Here is a 23,565-nt window from a genome sequence, read left to right on the forward strand (position 1 = left end):
ATACTGCCATCAACATCTCTTGGGGGCAGGTATGAAACTTGGCTACTATGCTCTAATTTCTCAGCACAACAGTCAAACAAATTTGATCTTTCTGTAACTAATTACATTTTACATTATATTTGAATGTTCTGGTGAAAACACTGTTAACTATAGTAATATATTTCATGTCTGCCGAAGACAACTGCTGGGAAGGGTAGTGCGGTTCCTGCCTTAGTTCCATATGTCAGTTAGGGATATAAGAGACTTGCTAGCTGAGGAGGAGAAATAGATAAAGCAAATGGCAAGGATGTTCATCTTCAGTTGATTACATGTGGATGATGTCAGTATTTCGCAGACAAAGTGGTGTGTCTGGCGGGATAGCTTTACTTTCGATCTCATTACCATCCAGGCGTAGAACCTGCAGCTGAGAGAAGGTGGTGATATCCCAAAATGTGCAGAAACTTTTGATTGAGAACTCTGGAAATAATAAGATGGAAATGTCATGTCACTTCTTTTGTTTGACAGAACTGCGCTTATTTAAAAACAGACTGCTATGGCTAAAGCAAAAAAATCTTTATAAGCGCCTGTTTAATTTTGTTTTGGTTTGTACTCTTCTTTTGTAAAATTTGTAAAATATAAAGTTTTAGAGATGTGCGGTTTGATTTTTCTAAAATACGAACAGACCCAAACTTAGGGGTTCCTAGTCGAATCGAGTCCTAGTTCAGAATCACTTTGGGCTTCCGAGTTGAACTGAGTCCCGGTTTGGTTCTGTAATCAGTTCGGAACTTGGATTTAAAAACAGATTGGATTGCATGCAAACAGTTCCAAATTACACGATTTATTGATTTTTTTTAATCAATTTATTTTTATCGATTTTCTTCGAATTTTTAAGGAGTTCAAAACCGAACCAAAGCCTAATCCGAAACCAAACACTTGAGGGTGGCTTTGCCAAAACACGATGATGAATTAGAACTAAAACCAAAACATGGGGGTCAGAGCAAATCTCTAAATAATATAAAATTATTTATAATAATATAAATAATTGTATATCTCCTGTTCACTTTTCAAAGTAACATCATTTTATTAACCAAAAGTGTTATTATATGATTTACTGTCACTCAAGAAGTTACAGTAGCTAATTTAACTTTTATCATCACCAATAGCAACTGAAGCATTCGTAGCCTATGAGAGGTTATTGCTTACATACAGTACAGGAGATTGGCAGCCTAAAGAAATGGTAGATAACTAAGCATTAAATTATTATTATTATTATTGATAATATTTGAGATGTGCACTGATCCCTGTGTTTAGGTATTTGTTTTAGATCTGAATTAATCTTTGTGTTTTGGTTTTGCAAATACATTCTCAAGTGGTTTGGTTTCTAGATCAGGTGAATTCGGATTTCTGGAGAATCGGACATCACATCTCTAATTATTATTATTATTATTATTATTATTATTAGTAGTAGTAGTAGTGAAAGTAGTAGTAGTAGTAGTAGTAGTAGTAGTAATATAAAAAATGCACAATTCTAATTTATAAAAATCAAGAGCAAATAAAAGGCCTGAGTCAAAGGTGCACACAATTCGAACACAATGTCCATGTTCACATAGTTCAGCAATTATTTGCAACTGCACCTGCGCAAAAAGTCCTGAAAATCTCTACGGTGTATGCATTGCATAGAGTGTATGTACAAAGATGATGTTGTGATTGGGACAGGCGGTATCAGACATGGGGCAGTAAAGCAATGGGTGTTCCCGGGTGGTGACTGGGAGGTGGCCTGAATTGAACGTAAAAGATGTCTCATGGGTATGTTATGGGAGTGCCACAAAAGCCATGTTGAGATGTAGGAACTGCATCTGCCATAGGGCTGGTGCAAATGTCGATAGTGCACCAAAGGTGGTTTGTGGAGAATCTCTGGCAGTGTAACAGTGTGCAGAGATGCAGAAAGTGTGCATTTCAGGGCTTGCTTATTCAGGCACAGGCTATTACACCAAGAGAAAGCAGTGACTTGCATCTACATATTAATGAAGCCAGGACTGCGGCAACAGATGCAAGAGCAGACGCTGATGTTTAAATCTGTACATTATATTATCTGTCCTACACATTTGTTGAAAACAGCCTTTAATACTGTACAGAAAATAAAATTTCTCTTGCGACATGATGGTATAGCGATGGGCAAAACTGTTCAAATTTAATTAGCAAAATTTAGCACTATGTTCCCCTGTAACAGAACTAGTCATCTAGTCAGTTATACAAGCATTCTGGACCTGTGCCATTTCAGTGTATGATTTCATCTACTAATTGTATATCCTCCTGCAGGGAGAACCTTGTGGGACCTATAGCAACATTTTGAAGGGATACCAAATGCTTCTAGAGAGACACCTCTCTGCGCAGCGGTTGTTAATTGTATGCCTCATAGAAGTGCCCTAGCTCATTTTATGCTTCATAGTAGTGCTCTAGGTTAGTGGTTATCAAACTTGGTCCTCAGGACCCCACACAGGTCACATTTTCCAGGTCACCCAGCAGGTACACTGCTGTAATCATCACTCACTGACACATTTTAAAAGATCCACAGGTGAAGCTAATTTAACTTGTAATTCTGTGAGGAGACGTGGAAAACATGACCTGTTTGGGGTCCTGAGGATCGAGTTTAAGAACTTGTGCTCTAGTTTATTTTATGCTCCATAGTTGTGCCCTAGATTATTTTATGATTCTTGAGATGCAGTGTGCTCTAGTTCACACTATGCTGCACAGTGCCACCAGATAATATTTTGCTACATTGTAGTTCTGCTAGTTCATATTATACTACATTGTACACATTATGTGCCATCGTACACATTATGCCCCAGTGCCCCTTTTCAAATTTTGCCGCAAAGTGCCTACTATTCATATCATGTCTCAGTGCCTCCAGTTTACACTGGTGGAATCCAGCTTACTGCTCTCCTTGATCTTGGCTGCTTTCTTCTTCCCCTTTTGCTAAATCTGCTGCACATGAGCTATTGCGTGGTAGTGGATTGATAGAAAGGACAGTCTACAGACTATTTACTATAAGTATCGAATACACTAATATCATGTAAAGTAGATTATAGACTCTATATGTTCTATTCTGTATTTACTGCACCATTTGGCACTGATGCTGTTGTCAGATGGTGCAGGAGAGACGGGCCCCCTAAGCATCCAGGCCCCATGGCATTGACACACATTAGGCTATTTATACTAAGTTGACACAAAGTCAGAAAATGTTTGGGACAAAATGACCTTCAGTCCTAACTAAATTCAGAATTGATTAATTTTCAATTGTGCATACTTGGTTTATGCTGTTGTGCTATAACTGATATCTGCCAGCCAGGGCAGTCATAGAACCCAATTTTATTAGGCTGTATTGTCACAATAGTAGAATTGAAGAACCTGTTGTTGACTGATGGAACTTCGATGTCTGGGTGCAAAGGTTTAACCTAACAGGAGAACTGACCCAACTGAGCCTGGGATAATTTGTGTATGGTAATAGATGACAAGCAGACTCTCGGGTGCTTGGTCAGTAGTATCAGAGATCAGTATACAGGTATGGAGATTTCTATTGAGGTTGAAGAATGGGGTTAATCCGGGAAGCATGTTGATGTCAAACAGAGGTAGGTACACACGTATGGACAATACAGGCTGGACGGCAGTGTAAAGGTAAATCCAAGAGATAAACAACATGCCAGAGATTGGTACCAGAAAACAAATGTAGGACAGGATAAAAGGCAGAGGGGATCCAAGGAACATGGGTCTACAGTAGGTGCAGGAACAGTAATGGCAACAAATTAGCTAAACAAGGAGCTTCTTGCAATAATCAAGTAATGAAATAACGTACAGTAGTGGATTGCCTCAGATAGGCTGCCAGTCACTGATATCATAGACAAGGGAGTAGAAACTGGGAGCAGTTTACATGCACCCTGATATTGTAGAAGGAGTTTGTAAGTGGAGTATTAGGAGTTTATTTACAAAGTGTCGGTTTGCAAATCCCAGTGCATCTAATCATGTGTATGCCCGATATTTAAAAGGGCAGTGCTTTTACTAGCTGTGTCTTAACATTGGTTGTTGACGCTGAGGGACAGCTTGTGACACACATGTGATATGGTCATTCTATCTATGAATGTATGTGTTCAGTTTTGTCACCCATTTAATACAGATCCTGTCATTTGGCTCTCATGTAAAATGACAGGAACTTCTTATGTATTAAAATGATTAACTATTTTATTTGAAGAAAACAAAACAAGGACGAGGCACTAATATAGACCCGAAGGGGTTGATTCAGAATTGATCTAACTATTGCATATACTTTCATTCTGCAGGCTGCAGCTCCACTTACAGCTGAACAGGAAGGCAATTGGATGTAAACTCTTAAGCTCGTGCATGTTAAGTTTTCGAAGAGCATGTCATGGGTATGTAGGGGTCTAGTTACTAAGCAGTGTTGGGAGAAGTGAAGAGTGAAAAGTAATAAGGTGCCAGCCAATCAGCTCCCAACTGTCATTTTGAAACACAGCCTGTGAGATGGCAGTTGGGAGCTGATTGGCTGGCACCTTATCACTTTTCACTCTTCACTTTTCACTTCTCCTAACACTGCTTAGTAAATAGACCCCATAGACAGAATTGTGGGCTACAGTATAAAGTATAAAGAGTTGTGTATATATATATATATGTAGAGTTTTATCTGTTTTTAGATGGATTGAACACGAATTGTGTCATCTGTCACCTGTACCTCCCACATCACTCTGGAAGAGGGCAACCGTGGCCGGCAGCTCCAGGAAACCTGCCCAGTCTTCCAAGCAGCCAGGAGCACTACCTGATCTTTGGGAGCCTCCTGGCCATTCCAGGAGAGTAGGCAAGTATGAGTAATATTAATACAAGTCGAGGCCACCCTCTCTCTGCTGTTTACATAAACTACAAAAGAAGACTTGGGGCCTACTCCATGACTAGATAAACTGCAATATGATGTGCTGCAAGGCAAACTAACAAGCAAGGTTTGGAAAAGATAAAAAGTCTAGGTTGAAGGATTATCTTAACTGCAGGTGTTTTTAATACTATTTATCCTAAACTGTCCAGCTGAAGTATATGGCACAAATTGTTACTTTCTTCCTGTTTAGTGTATGTATCTGTTCTGTACAATATTATGATATATAGATATTATTACATGGTATTATCCAGTAAAGAAACACTGTTTTGCTCCATTGTAATTGTGGTGTCATATACTGTATTTAAACATCCTCTAATGGATGTAACACTAGTGACAAGGATTAAAACAAATCTTATTGTATCACTCTCAGAGACTGTAGTTGAGTAGACATTTGTACAATCTGCATTCAATCCAACCCCCGACCAACTAGTTGTTCCAACATTGGAAGAGTGGGTACGCTCACCCGGCATCTGCTCTCATTCAATCCTGGTAGTCTGGTTGAGTCAAAAGGTTTTTAAACTACAAGTACTGGAAGGCTCTTAATGTCCAGGTATGCTGGCACTTGTAGTTCTTCAACTGCCTTGATAAGGGGGCCGACTTGCTAAGACTGGTTGGCTGTCTGTAAAAAACAATATTATTAACTCTTTCATTACCATTACCCCCCACACCCTTGGCACTAGGGGTGTGGGAAAGAGTCTTAGGGAAGGGTCCTCACTTTCCAAAGGATTCCAGCCTTGGATTGTCCAGTTTGGGGCTAGTTAACATTATGGCAGGGGTAACCCACGCTGTGTGTCTTCCTGTTATAGCACACAATATTTCCCACCTATCTTCTCCCTATTTTCCAATACAAGCTCAGGTTGAGAGGTCCAGGGCTGGTTATTGATTTATTGATTTGGGGGGAGAACCCACACATATTTTTTTTTAATTAACCTTTTTTTTTAGTCTACACAGATCATACTGTGTAGAGTGTATATGGTGATACAATCCTTTTAGCAGATTGGATGTAGAACTTGCGATTGTATAAACAGTCTGATCTGGAGTTGGATCCCCTGAGGATTGGACAAGTGTGTATCCAGCTGATGAATGACAGTTAGAGATGCTTACATAGAAGTTGGATGGCAGTTAGAGGACCTTCCATGAGAATCTGAATGTCAGTGAGAGCTACATAGTGTTAGCAGTGATGTGACAGTTCTTGCTGACCCTCTGAAGGAGTATGCTAGGGGCTTGTGAAGGAGTATACTAAGGGTGGCCTGAGTACTGAAAATTCTAACCTATGAGAGAATCAGTTAAAATAAGTGTTTATTGAATCTATATCCAGTTTTGACAATGATACTGAGAACTGAGGGCCTGATTCAGGAAGGAACGCAGTTGCGTATACACATGTAATCGGTAAATTAATTTGCACTGCACATGTGTATGCATCACAGTGCGCATGCGCGAACTAGCAATTGCGATGGGAACTGCTTTTGCAGAGGCTACACAGACCCAGAGCACAGTGATTGACAGGAAGTGTCGTTTGTTGGTGGTGAAGGGGGGGTGGTCGGCCAAACGCAGGTGTGCCAGTGCATTTCAACGCCATTGCATGGGTGTGCATAAATAAACCACTGCGATACCAGACGCCTTCTGAGGTATCATAGCATGTGCAGAAATTAGCAATTCCTGAGTGAGGTCTGACCTACCTTAACTGTGCATCTGGTTCTGATGTTACTTGATGTTACCGATTGTTCTAGGTTGCCCTAGTATACGAATGTGAGTAAGGGGAAGTGGGCATCCTTATGTAAGGCTGCGTATGCAATCTGAATGCACACATTTAAATAGCACCGCTGATATTAGCAATGCAGTTGTGTGTATAAGCAGAATAGCAATCCATGCTGAATCAGGCCTTTAGCCACATATATAGGGCCGTATTCAAGTTGGAGCGAAAAGCCGTTATCGGCAAAACTTTTTCGGCGATGACGTAATTTTTGACAATTTAATTTATCCCCGTATTCAATTTTAGCGTCTTTTCGCCGGTGCGATAACGCAATGCAATGTCATAGACGAAAAAGTTTCGCCTATGAATACCTGGCGGAAAAAAGTGCAAGATTGGGGTTTTGGGGTACAGAGGTGTGGAAACCACTCTGTACTCTTTGTACACCCCCTTGATGCAAACTGTGTAAAAAAAATGCAAACAACTACACAAAGGACACCACAAAAAAGCACTTTGAAAAAATGGGCGAAAAAACTCAAAGTGGGTGTACAAATTCAAAAACTAGCAAAATATCCTTTGGGGGGGTCTGCAAGTATGGGGGAGGTGTTTTTGGATTGCAGATGTTTGCAGAAGGTGCGTTTTTGGCGCTTTTTCATTCTTGACTTTAGCAACTTTAAAATATGCTTGCACCCATATTCATGTACCCCAGATTTGATGGGAATACTTATTTTCACAAAAAAGTTTCAAAATCATATTCTTCACCACTTGCTCAAAGACGCTAAATAGCACCTATTGAGACCATTTAAAAACCCAAATACCTTTAGCAGGGCTATTCGGGGGTACCCATAGTGATCCCCCATGTCAGAGCATCTTTTGGGGGGTGTCAGGCTGATATCCCCAAAACTGACAGAACTTTTCGCCGATTTCAGTTTCGCCGGGTCCCGTTTTCACCGATTTGGAATTGAATATGGGGATAAGTGGGGACGAGCGTGATACTTTTTCGCACCCAAAACCAGCGATGGCGGCGAAAAGTCCGGCAGCGGACTTTTCGCTTCTAATTGAATACGGCCCATAGAGTGTAATTATATTGCTAGGCCAATAATATTCAGAAATTTAAGAAAGTGTCAGTATTACTGAGCATCAGCTAGCAGGCACCCTTCAAGACAAATTAGTATATGGCATTTAGGAAAGACAGCTATCCTCACCTGAACTAACTCTAGACAGGGCCCTGTACCTTTCTATTTCCATGGAAAAAGCAGCAAGGGAAGCAGTTGAGATACAGCATAAGGACCTGGAATGCACCATACAGAAAATTGTTTCTAGCCAGAGACCCATGTTTTCATTGTGGCAAAACCGAGCACAACTCGTAAGTAACAAGATCACGTTTCGCATAATTGTAATATGAAATTTGATCTGTTCAAATTTATTAGTTTCAAAATGGAAAATAATAGAGGAGGGAGCCTTACACAGATACCATCTTAAGATGGTGTTCTAGAGGCTTTCCTCAATTCAGCAGATGGGATAGGGGTCTTTGCAGATACCTCCCCCATTCTATCTGCTGTGCCTGGCCTCCATTCAGCAGATGGGATAAGGGTCCTTATAGATACCATCCCCTGTTCTATCTGTTGTGCCTTGCAGGTCTCTCCCCCATTCTCCATGTTAGAAAACAGTGCACTCTGGAATCCACATACCAGATAGTCAAGTTCAGAAATGTTATCTTTAAAGAAACACTGCAAAATGAAGGAAAGTTGGAAGCAGATATGCAGAGCAAGTATGTGTTGCTGGACATACCAGCAGCTGAAGATATTCCTGAAAGAGACTTATGCTGCACATCCACTATACGACCCAGGACAGACAGTACGATTACGACATCGTAACCGTACCGTCGTTCCCCATCCCCTGCAGTGTCTACACTGAACAATTAGTCATTCAGTGTAGGCACCCTCTGTCATACCCGAACATGGTCAATCTGTCATTATCGGCAGATTGACCAGCATGTTCGGGCGATGATTGATGTCATAAACGACCAGCTGGAGCGCGCATCGCTGGTCGTTTCTGACAATTTTCATGCCCAATTTGTGCACGATGTAGTTATCGTTCAATCGCTCTGTTTAATTAGGTAGTGGATGCACACCATAACAGTGTGGAAGTTCAACCAGAGAGAAGATCTTCTACAAGGTCTAATATTGGCAAACCACCTAAGAGGTATGATAAGGAATTTACAAATCTTGCATTCAGTGAGTCTCAGGATCTCCAGAAGCCAAAACCAAAATATGATTGGGTTTGATTGGTGTGAATGGAAATCCAAGACAGGAAAATAGACTTTGCAAGATTTAAAAACCACGCAACAAAAGATTTAAAAACCACAAGTGTGAAACATCAACAATCATGATAGCCACAACAGTCCCAAGTTCCGGAGTTGAGAGACTGTTGTTAAGGTCCATGCTATCAGTGAAGGAACTTTTGCTAAAGTATCTTCCTAGAAGGCCAAGTTGAAGTCACATGATGTGTTGATATCTTTTTATGTGTTTAACCAATTTTTTTTACAGGTTGCTACAGAAAAGCTGAAATTCAATGTCTATTAGAGAACATAGAGAAGCTTTTAGCAAGCGGGGGTCATTAGAAAGCAGTGCACTCCTGAACTGTCTTCTCACTGTGCATACATGATGGGCACTAGGATCCAGAGTCTGTAGGGAGGTGAGATCTCAAAGACAAACACAAAAGGCAGCACTGCTCAATCTCTCCTACTCCTCAAATATAAAATAGGAGTCAAAAGTATCATTATTAAGTATATTAAGAAGAAATGTGGAAGATCAGTGGGTGGGTTGAGTGTAACAAGGCTCCTAACCTTCCTAGCTTGAAGGATATTATCTTACTAATCTCTATTTTAAATGACCCAGATAATTTGATGGAGACTTTACTCAAAACTAGTCCAGAATTGAGTAGACTCTTCTGCAGAAGTAGACACATGAATAGATCTTTAACATCCTGAACCTAACAAGGTGCTCAGATACAGTAACCTGTATCACCAGTCCCATAAGACTGAGGTTTTTTACAATGTTACCCAGACATAGGGCCTGAATCAGGTATGTATGTAAAGCCAATGGTTTTCATACATATCCGATTGTGGGGGCATCTGCGCATGCGCAAGACCCATTCTGTGCATATGCAGAATGGGTCCTGCGAGCAAGGTCACAGTGCCCCCTGAGCCACAGCCTGATTGACAGGATGCTTACGCAGCTTGGCCAAAACAGCAACCATCGCAACCAGTTTCGATGGTGATCCGAGGCAGCATCTATGGATCGAAGATGCATGCAGGAGATATCTATTTCCTACAGACACCTCCTGCTGCATTAGCATATTAGTTGAACTGTATTGCACAGTCGCTTCCTTGCAGCTGTGCAATACCATCCATATCTGATTCGAGCCCAAAGTACAGAAGGCTCCACAAAGTGGGGACTTGTAATTATATAGCATAGATGTTTGGTAAAGTATTATGTCGAGCACTTACCTATGATGGGAGAAGTGTGGTATGTGTGTGCTTTTTGTTTTAGACTGTCAGGCAGAGGTACAGTATACTTGTTATTTGTTACTTACTACCTGTTTAGCATATGTATCTGTTGTGTTACATTATTGTTACATGCTGTTTTCCAATAAAGAAGTGCACAGTGCTGCCCAGTGTTGCACCAGTCTAATGCTGGATACACACTAGACAATGTAATTTGATCCAGCACTATGTCGCTGATGATGCGCGCTCCCGAAAGTTGTCAGTAACATCCTCCGTCGGGTCTACATGAAGGTCCGACGGGAGATGTTGCTAGCGAGGGCCATGCTGCATTCGGCTCCATCACTGCAGGCGTCGGCAAGTGTGTATGCACTTGCTGATGCAGGCTCCCCTGCCAGGTCCTGTTGCTGAAGATGTTCGGCACACTAGACATTGCTTAGTGTGTACCAGGCTTAAGGGTCTGATTCAGAAGTGGACACAGTGTCGATGTTTTCGCAGTTGAGTCGTAAGCGTATGAGTCATACTGCGCATGTGTCAAGTTTTCAATGACTAGGGAAATTGTCAGCAAAAAGGCAGTCATATGAGTTAGTCAGGAAGGTCCCCAGGTATTTGGGGTTTTCCTTTTGCATTTATAATTCTCCTTCAGCTGAGAGAGGAGGGGGAGGGCAGTGTCCTATGCATTTTAACAGTTAGGGCAGGTTTAGTCCCCTGTGTCTAACAGCTCTCTGCTTTCCTTACTGTTAGACAAAGGAGGACCGCAAAGCTGTGTCCAGTAACTGCCCTGAGATCTGACAATGCTAATCAGTTCCTGCTACAGCTGTCTATTCTGTAGGCTCACTGCTCAGTGGGCCTTATTCAGCAATGCACATATGTGCACTGCTGAACGCAGATTCCTGATGGTTGGGAATCTGCGCAGGCACCGGACTTGTACTGTGCATATGCACTATGGGTCGTGCGTGATCGCATGCCGAGCAGTAGCAGACTGTCAGTGATTGACAGTCTGCTGTCGTTTATGGGTGGGAGGGGACGCCAACAGCCTCTGTTTCCCACAGAGTTGTGTTGTCGCAGTTGAGGGGGGGGGGGCAGAAGAGGACAGGATCTCCGTCAGCTGAGGCCAGGTGATTTCCTGGCCTCTTTCTTGTATTTGCGCGGCCGGCTTGTGTGCACTTAGCTGGTCGATGTTATCGCAGATTATCCTTTGCTACGTCCTTGGAAGCTGCTTGGCTAAGTAATGCATGCAGGAGACAAGACGCCTCCTGCTGCATTACCATAAGTGCAAGGATGGAATTGCAAAGCTGCTTGCATGCAGCTTTGCAATTCTATCCTGTACTGAATCAGGCCCAGTATCTGCTATTCAGCAGCAGAACCCCTCTAACAAGGTGCCATTGTATAAACAAAAACACTTTGAATAAAAAATTGGACAGCTGGATTTTTCCAATGACTTTATCCTTTCCCTATCCCCTGGTGTTTTCATAGTGAGGAGCATATGGTTGATGTAAACTTACAGCACTGCCCAAGGTAGGTTTTCCTATAAATAGTAGTCTAAATCTATATGTGTATAAAGCTGGCCACATATATTTGAATACGTTCAGCCAGTTTGTTTGTTGGCGAGCAAATTGGCTCACTGTTGTAGTGTCTGATCATAGTGTGATTAGGATCTAATTTACCAATGTATCATCAGAATGTGCAGAAGGTACAGCAATCAGAGCCATGTTGTGGCCCTTTTAAGACCTCGGCATAAGCCCGATTCAGAGGTGGACATTACGGCTGCAATCCCGTAATCAGTGGTTGTGTGAAAATATGCAAATGTTGCAGCCACTGGGATTTGTATTGAGATGCCCACTAGCGACGCCTCAAGTCTGCCGCTCGCATGCAAAGACACACCAATGGTCATGCGTCATAATCCACGCTATGATCGCTGCTGCAAGACCATCGTGACACATGCATCGTGTGATTCTGATGCATGTGCAGACTGAAAACATAGCGTGCTTGTGACAGAAACCAACACCTCTGAATCAGGCTCAATGTCGCACTGTCCTTAGAATAAGGAACATCTAAAATAATATATATATATATATATATATATATAAATAAATGTATTGCTCTTGAATTTGGCTTAAGGATGCTGTATAAAAGCATACACCTACTACTATTATCATAGTCATTGTTATCCAACTGTGTCATTGGAGTGCCAATGATATCAAATTGCTCATTTTTGCTAACAATTCCAGCTGTACAGTTTGAGCAGAGGTTTATTTTAGCAAGCATGCAACGTATCTGCCACTTGGCATTCTTGAATTAGCAGCTACACATTCTTTTCAAACAAATGGATTTATGGATTTAGCAATGTTTTAGTAAAAATAAATATTGTAGCTGATATCCCATTTCAATAAAAAAGCAAACAGTAGCATTAAAACTTTTAGGGCTTCAGTACCCAATTTATTTTTTGCACTCCAATCAGCTGATACACATGGATTCACTAAACAGTACCACAGCACAAGTATATTGTTATATTACACAAAGTTCTATGCAGCAGTATATAGTCTTATATAGTCTTGTATATGCTTTACTTTTAAAACTGACAGTTTAGATACTACTAAGGTCACAACGGTTGGGGATTGTTTCCCCGGGAACCCCAGACCACATAGATAGCGGCTGAGCAATATAGAATTACAACACCTACACTACATACAGTGACAGTGAGCAACCAGTTTGGCCATGTGGTCTGTGCACATACTATACATGTCCCATCTAAACAGTTCCTTCTGTTCAAGGTAAGAGAGAGAGAAGAAATTATACTAGAGGGAGTGACCTGGTCTAGACACTGCATTTTTGGTCCCACATTTAGATCCATAGGCCATTGTTTCTCAATTGCAGTCCTCAGGAAACTCTGACAGTGCATGTTTTCCAGGTGTCCTCACAGGATTATACGTGAAATAATTAGTACCAGGGCCACAACTAGGGGGGGACTGGAGGTGCACGTGCACCGGGTGAGCAGGGGCATTACTATGGGGGCATGGGCATTACCACAGGGGCATTAATATGGGAGCATGGGCTCTGCAGGGGCATTACAATGGGTTATTAACATATGGGCATTACTATGGGGGCATTACAATATGGGCACTACTACAGGGGCATTGCTATGGGGCATTACTATGGGGGCATTATCATATGGGCACTACTACAGGGGCATTACTATATGGGCACTACTACAGGGGCATTACCTCAGGGGACATTACTATAGGGGCACTGCTGTAGGGAGAATTACCAGGGGGGTCGCCAAATTACTGTCTTTCCCCTGGTGACAAAAATCCTAGTTTCGGCCCTGTTAGTACCACCTGTGGATCCTGTAAAATGTGTCTGTTGGTAATAAATACACCTGTGCTACAGCATGGAGTATGGAAAACATGCACTGTTAAGGTTCCCCAAGGACCGGAGTTGGGAAACACTGCCATAGGCAATGGTGAAACTAGGTGGGATGAGGGGATGGGGCTTGTGCCCTGGGCATCAGTTGAAGTAGGGCGCCAGCAGGAGCACCAATAGTGGAGGGCAGACACCGAACCTTGACCTGAACATTAGCCAATGGCATGTAGAATGCCACCAGAATGTTATCTGCCTCTCAACCCCGATGGTCGAGATGGTTGCTCCTTTGGTTGGGGTTCAAGAGCTGAAGCTTCCTGCAGCCTGACCAGGTGATGGTCATTTAAGAGGCCAGGAATCTGCATCCACCGAAGCAGACCCTGGCCTTCTCCCTCCTGGAAAACAGGGGGCAGCACGTCCCCGTTTCCGGGAACAGTGACATGTCACACCCTCCGCTCTACCTCCCAAATGCCGCAGCGTGTCAATCATGCTGCCATATGTGGGAGTCTGAGAGAGTAATTCAGGACCGGGTCCTGCGCAGATGCAGACCAGGAAACATTGGAGATGTGAGTTCATCGTTGGATGAACGTACATCTCTGAATCAGGCCTTCAGAGCAGAAGTGTGTTCTCTATCAAAACAAGGGAAAGTTTATTTATTTTTTTATTAACAGATTCTTATATAGTGCGGCATATTCCGTTGCACTTTACAATTTGAAATAACATTAATAGAACAATACTGGATTGTAAGAGACGGACATAAAGGTAAGAGGGCCCTGCTTGCAAGCTTCCAATCTATAGATTTAATAAAGCTTGGAGAGAGATAAAATTGTGCGAGATAAAGTACCAACCAATCAGCTCCTAACTGTCACTTTACAGGCAGTGTTTGAAAAATTACAGTTAGGAGCTGATTGGTTGGTGATTTATTTCTTACAATTTTATCTCTCTCCAAGCTTTAGTAAATCTCCCCCTAAATGTTAAAATCTTTCCATGTGATTATGACCTGGTTGCATGTATCTGTTGTATGACAGACCTGAACCTGACACATAAGCTACTGATGCATAGTTGGATGCATCTTGAGATGCTTTGGACTCAGCATAAAGGTGACGATACACTAAGAAACATATAAAGAGATATTAAAGACATATGAAAGCACCCAAGAAAGAACAGTGCAAAGGTCCCTAAGTAAATGTTGAAAAAGACAGAGGAGCGGTCAGTCGCTTCAAATTTTGCGGAATGGTCAAAGACAAGTAATACTGAATAATTTTCTTTAGGTTTAACCTTATTTAGGTCATTGGGCACTGAGCAAGGAGTCAGCAAGTGCTCCTTATTTCATTGTGCACTTCCAGAAGAACAACTTCTATTGAGTGGTGTGTGTAAATGCCAGATTGGAAGAGATGAAGTAGGTGATGGGATACTAGACCATCAACTCATTGCATTTAGCAGCAAAGGTCAAACAAGATGGAAGGTTGGAACTAGAGGGTCACACATAACACTTTGACAAACATACTGTTACAGGGAAGGCATCTGGGGTTCTCTTGCAAAGAACGTTGCAGAAAAGTCTGTTCTCTCAGCATGTGTTTAGATGATGTACTGGTAGAGAATAACTCTCCATACATTTCCTTCTGCAAACCAGCTGATTAATATACAATCTACTTGCTTTTATGACAAGTTTAAAACTTTAAATATGTATCTTATCTCTCAATAAGAAATGTTTCTAATCTCAACTCTTGCATATATTTGAGGGCAGACTGTACAGCCACATTGTTAATCTTAGTTGGTTCTATTTGTCTGCTCCTGGGAGCATGTGAGTAACTTTGGACATGTGTAACTTATATGTACCTTATTACCAAGACATGTATTTATAGAAATACATTTACTGTGGCAATTATTTCCATCCACCCAAAATGTATATAGAAATGTATATAGAATCACCCACTAGCACAGTTCATATATTGGAACAATTGGCTCTGACTTTATTACAGCCAACCAAAAAATTTTATTTGAAGGCCTGTATTATATTGGTAGTAATGGAGTCCTTTCCTCCCATGCTTTCTACTCCCTAGAGCAGAGGTTCCCAACCACGGTCCTCAAGGCACACTAACAGTCCTGGTTTTAGGGATAGCCATACTTGAGCACAAGTGACTTAATTAGTACCTCAGTTATATTGATTTAGCCATCTGTGCACATCCATGGATATCACTAAAACCAGGACTGTTAGTGTGCCTTGAGGACCGAGGTTGGGAATCACTGCCCTAGAGAGACAGGGTTAATGTCTAACCTACTCAACAAGGGTTCTCTAAATGGAGAACTGTGTAATTATGGAGCTATCTACCATCATTGCCATTCTTTCTAGGCTTACTTTGCCAACACTAAAAAAAGCCATTGAATATTATTAATTAAGTTGTTGCAGTTATCAAAATTGACTAAACATTTTTATTTATTTCTTCTTTAAAGAGGTCTTGACAACAGCAACTAATTATACCACAATTTACTCCAAGTAGGAAGTATTTTAGACTTCTAGCAAATGTACTCACCTATGCTGGGCATACACTATTAAATAAAATGCCTATCAGACATTATGTGACAGCCTGTAACCCATCAGATATCATGGCCGTACACTGTAAGATATATCACATTGTATGGCCCACAATGTCTACATTCCTTCCCTGGGGAGGAAACATTTCCCCTTTCCTCCCCTGTGAAGGTGGGTACTGCAATATCTTACACAGCCAGGGGTAAATTTACTAAGATCCGTGTTTGTCCCGATTTGCATTTTTGGATGATAATATCACTTTTTTGCAAATCGGGAATTTACTACGGGTGATTTCTTAATTTTTTCAGGTTAAAATCGGTTGGTTTAATGCCGCAAATTTGGCCGTTTTGAACAATAGAAATTATATCACAATCAGCTCAAATTGGAAGTACTTTTCACTTTTTTTATAAAAATCAGGAATTTGCCATTATTCGTTTTGCTAAAATCGCCCATTTTACACTCAAATCGGCGACTCAATAGAAGTTTTAAATGCACCACCTCCTGAGCTGCGAGTTGCCATCGAACATACACAAATCAGTGTGATTTGTGTATGTTTCTGAATGGCAAGTGTGTTCTAAGGGTTAATTTAAAAAGAAATTACATCGGAGTCCCCCCCAAAAGGCTAACCAGCCCCGGACTTGCCAGCCTGTCCTGGTACTTAAAATTACGGGGAACAAAACTATTAGGGTTCCACCATAAATTAAGTACCAGCACCAGGCTGCAGGGCCAGTACTGGTTGTAATTATAGGGGGCAAAAATTTGCGTAGGGGTACCCCTATAATTAAAACCAGCACTGGACACTTTCTAGCGGGGGGCTGATGCCACAGCCAGGGGAGCCCTTTCACTGGGACCCCCAGCCGCAGCTTCAGTCCTGACCACTAGTCAGCCCAGACCAGGGATCCCTGGGAAGTTGGGGACTCCCCCAATAAATGGGTCTCCCTCTCCAGGGCACCCCTTGCCTAGGCTACAGGCTATCCCACCACCCTAGGGCTGTGGGTGGCGGGTTGATAGTGTAGGTGGTGTGTAAAAAATAGAAATATCAACATTATGTTTACAGTGGAACTACAGGTGCCAGCTAGCCTCCCCCGCATGCTGGTACTTGGAGAACCACAAGTACCAGCATGCGAGGCAGTACCCACTGGTACCTGTAGTTCACCTGTAAAGAAATGTGTAAAATAACACAACACACACACCGTGAAAGTACAATTTTATTACTTACATACACACACACACACACACACACTCACACACACACACACACACACACACACACACACACACACACACACACACACACACACACACACACACACGTTCATCTACATTACCAGGAGTGGTCCCCTTGTCCAAAGTAGGTATCCAAGGTCTTCTTAAAACAAAAAAAACAAAAATTGCGATCCACGCAACAGATACCAACCAGTATGGTTGATGTCTCCCAAATGAAATGCTCAGACATGGCTTCTGCCTTTATAGAGCCATATCTCAGCATTCATTGGCTGAGAGAGGTGAGCCCCCGCCGCTCTCAGCTAATGAACGGCTCCTCCATTGGAGTCAATGGAGAGCCGCAGGTTACTAAAGTTCATTCTGCGGTTCACACCAAGTCCGGGGCTGGTTAGCCTATTGGGGGGGGGACCGCACATAATTTTTTTAACGAAAAAATTAACCCTAAAAATAAAAAAATAAACAGTCTGCACATATTTCACTGATATGTGCAGCCTGCTTGTTCGGGAGAGAAATTCTGGCGGTTAAATCAGGACTTCAAAACATACAGGATCGACCAAATATACCATCAATCAAAACCGGAAGCCTGGTAAATTCCCGTTTTTTAAGTGAAAAAAAGGGCCGTTTTTGATCGATCCTACCCGAGTTGAAAAACGGGACAAATCGGGACCAAATCGAATCTTACTAAATTTACCAAGTGTGTGTGCAGACATAGTTGTACTCTCTTCACTCCTGTGGACCTAGTCTATTTTGAAACAGACAGCACCTGGAATTTGGAGGACCCACCAGAGAATATCAGAACCAAGGTAAGTATTATTTGACTTCATTAGGATATTTCAGTTTTGTCTGTTATTATGTTTTAATTAATAATACACAGAGGTAAAAAATATGTATTTTCTCAGTGGTCCCCAGTATTATGACAACTTGTGCATTCCATCTACAAATATATACTTTTCCATTTTGTAATTTGTGAATAATTAGGGTTTTTTAAGATAAGCAACTTATCTCCCAATGCAGATGTGCAGCATTTCCTCTCAAATACAAAGTATGTTAATATGTGCTGCACTCTAAAGCATGCATGATCTAAAGGCCAATGCTTAGCCCAGTCCTGAAGTATTGTCTTTAACTATTAAAAGGCCTCAACAACATAGTTTCATGCCGCTAGTACTAACATCAGGTTATGCTTGGGTGATTTCTCTGTGTGGACACATTGGTGATACTTACCTTCCATGTAAATTACACTACTTCAGTTGTGCTTAGCATTTTAAATAAATGATGAAATATAGCAAGTAAAGCTATATATGGAAATACCATGTATTAGTCTGTGTATTAGTCAGTTAAGAAACATATGAAATAACTGATGTCTGAGTTCTTTTTTTAATAAAGGCACAAAATGGACTAATTTGCCTTCACAACAGAGGACATAGAGCCCATCATTGGATTAAGTGATGGACTTGGTATATGAACTGCTTTTACCCCAATGGTGTCTTATGTACAGTATATGAGATCCCTTATTTCAAAGAGACCCCTTGTCTCCTCATTTAAGTGAACTTGAACAATATCATCCTGGTATAAGGGGCCATAATGAAACAAAAAAAAATAGCCAAAACCAAACCTATCATATTAGTGTTCAATTACAGCTCCACCAAAAATTAAAATGTTGGGTTATGGATGGGAAATTTAGCTTATATTGAAGATTCCTTAGCATCAGTGTTACCACCATCCAGCATAGTCCTATATCCCACTATGTCATGCTTGTTTCAAACAGGCTTCATGAGTATTCCTGCCCTTCTCATGTAAATGGAGGAGGGGCAATGAGTTCACTGAAATATGCAGTAGGGGTGAAGATCGCAGCACTTAATGGTTGGATCTTTCGTTGGACCTGGTAGATTGGGGATAACATCACAATGGAGGTAAAACTGGTGGAATTCCTCATTAACTTTAAATCTATATACCCCTAATTTTAGATCATATTATAAATCTGAACCTACTTTAAGCTTTAACTCTAAGCTGAACATTAACAATGCTCTTAGTTAAAGCTTAAATATAACTATGAACCTTCAACTAGTCCAACCTCTAAACCCAATCCTAAAGAGTAGTGATCCAAGCAGAATTATTACTTGTTAAGTAATCTTAAAGAAAACAATGTTATTTTGTCTTTAGAATACTAGATGCAGCTTACTTTTGCTAAACAGTTGCATGTAACTCCATTTTGATTCATGTGTTTTGCAACAACTTTGCTAATTCTATCTAGAATTCTATCAGTGTTACCCTTAAAAGAAAGCAGGCATGACAAAGGTGGAACATTTATATCTTGCTTCACTCTTGTATTATAATTCAAAAGTTAGCCATTGTGTGGATTGCAGGAACCTAGGTAATAGAAATGTTCTGTACAGATGGCAGATGGCATGTTTGTAAATGTATAAATGGGGCAAGGCCAGTAATGTCACAGCAACCACAAATGACTTTACACTTGAGCTATATATCTTATTTAAGCAGCATTTAGACAGCATATTCTAGTTAGTCTATATCTGTTTGTGATGGAAAAAGGAGGTAACAATTAAACTTTGCATTTTAATAATGCAGCAGTGGAATATCAGCTTAATGGCCTGATTCAGAGGTGCACGCAGTCTCAATGCTGCACGCTAGCGACCGATGTTTTCAGCCTGTGCATGCATCCGAGTCACACTGCACATTCATCCCGATGGTCAGCCCCGGTAGTCTCAAAGTGATTTGGATGCACTGAGAGACAATTTCGGTGGGCGTTTCTGGGTGGTAACAGGGGGTTGGCTAGTCAAACGCGGGTGTGTTGTGGTCAGCGACTGAGTCTTTTGCCACACTTGCACTGATGCCAGCGGCCCTGTTAAGACTCAGATTCTGCTCCTCCATGGTGCTGGTGCAATGTTCAAAGGTGCGACCGATGTGCAGCCGATGGTGCATTTTAATACACACAGCTGCAGTTTATCGCCGCAGCCAGTGGGCATCTCTGTACAAATTTCATCAGCTGCAACATTAGCATAAAGACGCTTTTGCACTGCAGACGCGGCTACATTAGCGTGCACGTCTGAATCATGCCCTTTGTCTGACAATGTATTTTACTTGTATGCTTCTGCATTATCCATTAAAATTTGATTTTGCTGTTAAGTTGCCTTTAAGGAATTCCCAATGCATGCAAAAACATATGGCACAATTATAGTAAATTAATCTTTATCAATTAATCTGTATACAAATGGCTTATATCTGTATCTGAATTATATAATTAGACATTTGTAAAATTAAATGGCATAGAAAGCCAATTTATAAAGGTGTTATGTGGAAAGAAATGTATTAATTGTATATTTGATGAATTTTTGGATCATTTAATTCCATTAAACATGCATTACTTGTCTCACCTGCGATCTGATTTCCTTGCAAGTATAGATGCTGCAGTCTGGTGTTAACTGGTGGTATACGATTCAGTTGGTTATAAGACAGGTCCAGCTCCACTAGGCTACTGGTATTGAATGTAGCTCCCGGCACCCCATCACTGGTAAGTCTGTTATGTGAGATTCTAACATATTGCAGATTTGGGTAAGCTTTGAAGTAGTCAGTTGGCACTGAGCTCATTTGATTGTACTCTAGATATACTTGTTGAAGAGAGTCAGGAAGAGAATCTGGCAATTTGCGAAGCTGATTGTTGCTAAGGTCCAAGTGCACCAGGGACTTCAAACCCCTCAATGATTGCCCCACCTCTTGAATTTTGTTGTCATGAAGATACAGGGCAGTTAGATTCTCCAGACCCTCCAAAGCATTGGAGGGTACTCGGTTTATGTGATTGTAGGAGAGGTGTAGTTCACGGAGCGAGCGAGGCAGCCCACTGGGTATGCGGGTCAAATTATTGTGCTGGAGATAAAGTCTCTCCAATTCTCGAAGCTTGGAGAAGGTCTTTCTGCCCACCTTATCACTAAGAATCTGATTCCCATGCAGTGCCAGCCACACTAGACCAGTGGCATTGTCAAAAGCACCATCTGGAATTGCACTAATTTGGTTGTTCTGGAAGTAAGCATATTTAACTCGAGATGGAACATAGGGTAAATATTGGAGGTTGCGTCCATCACAGTACATAGCAGTTGGAAAAGATGGAGGGCACTCACATTCCTGGGGACAGTCACTGACTGATGGGCGGGGGGGATCTGGATCATAATCATAGGAGGGGTAGGAGGGCCCACCATAGCTGTACTCTTGATTACGTAAAAAGGCAATCCACCAGTTGGAATCATAGTCATAATACTGTGACCATGAGACCTTACAGAGTGAGATCAAAAGAATAATAGCAAGGGGCTTCATTCTGAAGGTTCTGGGAGGAAAAACAGGAATAAACTTTACTATATCAAGAATCTAGTTTTTAAAATAGTACATATTTTTATACATCTGTGAGAATTGGAACAGGTGTACATTTGGTTCATACTGTGCATTTGAATATGAAGCATAAACTTAATCGACATCTTCAACAAGCACAGAAGAAAACCGTAAATTGTTCCAATCTTTGAACAAATGAATATAAAGATTAATATGACAGGTTATCTATGCTTAGATAGACAGTGATTTACTAGCTTTGTGACTGTGTACATCTGAATAAGAGACTTGTGAGTTTCTAAAGGAAATTGGAGATCTTGTAATCTCTGTATATAGGGTTTATAAAGGACAGTAATATGACAGTAAAGCAAATCCATTTTACTACTGTATATTATGTTTATGAATTGCAATTTTGATAGCAATGAACAACTGTGTGCCTCTCAGAAAGCTGAATTAAATAGCTTATTAACTTTTGAGAAAACAATTTGATTTAGTGCCATGCTAAGCATATACATTTATAAATTTTATATTCTGTATAAAGTTTTAAACCCTGGGTCCCCTCATTTTTAAACAGTGTCTTGAGTGCTATGCAGTATAATAAGCTCTTCCAAATAGCTGATAATATCCTTACCTTATGTGTCCTTTTGTATATTTCCAGGCCAGTATCCTGAAAGGCTGTAAGAACAGGCTGAGTCTCCAGGTGTATCACAGAATTTATGCCTATGTACTACTTTATACTGTAAGCTATAAATAGACATACAGTAGCAGTGTCTGTGCGTTCAAAGAAATGAAGTGACTTTCTCAGGTCACCAAACAAATTCTTCTCTGTATCCTTCCTTGTCTCCCCCCTTCCACACTTTTTCTTAGCCCAGAATAAAAAAAAAACTTTCCCACCTCAACTTTGCTCTTTTTCTATCCTCTTTTTCTCTGTCACACTCTCTCTCTCTTTCCTCTCTGATGAGCTCCTTCTTCTGTGTCCTTACGAGGTGTTTATGGAAATTGAGACCTGGGATGAAGATGGAAGTTTTCCTCTGTCTCCTGCCAACTACAACCTTCGCTTGTAACTTCTGTGGCTCCTCCCTGTCTCCTACCCTTTACTGTACTGCCGAATAGCTCTCATGCAATAAGGCACCCTTATATTCTGTTTGTCAATGCAAGCTGAAAGTTTGTTAACAATAACATTCTCTGTCAGCTTTTCTTTTTATGGCATCAAAAATACAGCACTGTCTCTCACTCATAACAAAACCAAATCAGACAAGTTTTTATACTTGGACAAAACTACAGATATTTGGAATGTCACATATTATTGTTGGTCTCTTTGGGTTCCCTCGAGCACACAGGCTCTTTAGCATCCATTCCAGCTAACATTGTGACATTGTGGATAAAACATGGTGTATATATAGGTCATTGTTTATAAGCTTTCCCAGAGCTGCTTTGACACTACAGGTAACCACAATCATGTTGCTATTGTAGCTGATGTCAGATTCAAGTCGCCCAATATCTAAGTGTGTCTGGTATAAAATCAACAATATCATTAGACACAGCTAATGTTGGAGTTGTAAGATGACCGCACTTAAAGTCTGAAAGAGATAGGCCAAAAAGCCTATCTCCACCCACCTGAGACACCAAGTACAACAATATTCCAGCAGGTGCCAGTTTAATATAAATCAGTTTGCATATCCAAATACCATAAATCTGGCCACACTTGGGCCAAGTCATTCCACTAAATGCACCAATAATATTTCTTCTTAATTTCTAGAGGATCCTTATTGGGTATCCTGGCCAAATATCAGCTTTTTCAATTTTCCCAAATTTCATATGGATTTCCATTCTGGAAGCAGAGATCTAGAAGGGGCAACTATTGTGCTGCTGCCATCCCTTAACCAAAGATGCCTTAACAAGATTCTAAGAAGTTTTTTTTTTTTCAAAAGGACTGACACTAAGGCCCTCATTCAGAGCCGCACGCTCTGAATGAGGGCCGCCCTCCATAATTATGGAGCGTCCTC

At 41.1% G+C, this 23,565-nt stretch overlaps 1 protein-coding gene across 1 annotated transcript; it reads right to left on the reverse strand.

Annotated features, from left to right (window-relative positions):
• Positions 1–304: 304 nt before the first annotated feature.
• Positions 305–21,550, reverse strand: FMOD (fibromodulin). The gene is made up of 2 exons (XM_088463149.1): positions 20,617–21,550; positions 305–456 (listed from the first exon to the last, which is right to left on the reverse strand). The coding sequence occupies exons 1-2, from the start codon at positions 21,548–21,550 to the stop codon at positions 305–307; spliced, it is 1,086 nt and encodes a 361-aa protein (XP_088319275.1).
• Positions 21,551–23,565: the final 2,015 nt, after the last annotated feature.

This window comes from Taudactylus pleione, unplaced genomic scaffold (genome assembly GCF_031769625.1).
Source record: "Taudactylus pleione unplaced genomic scaffold, aTauple2 ptg001328l, whole genome shotgun sequence".
Classification (NCBI taxonomy): Eukaryota; Metazoa; Chordata; class Amphibia; order Anura; family Myobatrachidae; genus Taudactylus; species Taudactylus pleione.

Coding starts and splice junctions, on each gene's coding strand:
- FMOD (XM_088463149.1), bottom strand. CDS start 21,550: ATGAAGCCCCTTGCTATTATTCTTTTGATCTCACTCTGTAAGGTCTCA. Junction 457..20,616: donor GCAAGGAAATCAGATCGCAG/GTGAGACAAGTA, acceptor TATTATTTCCAG/AGTTCTCAATCAAAAGTTTC.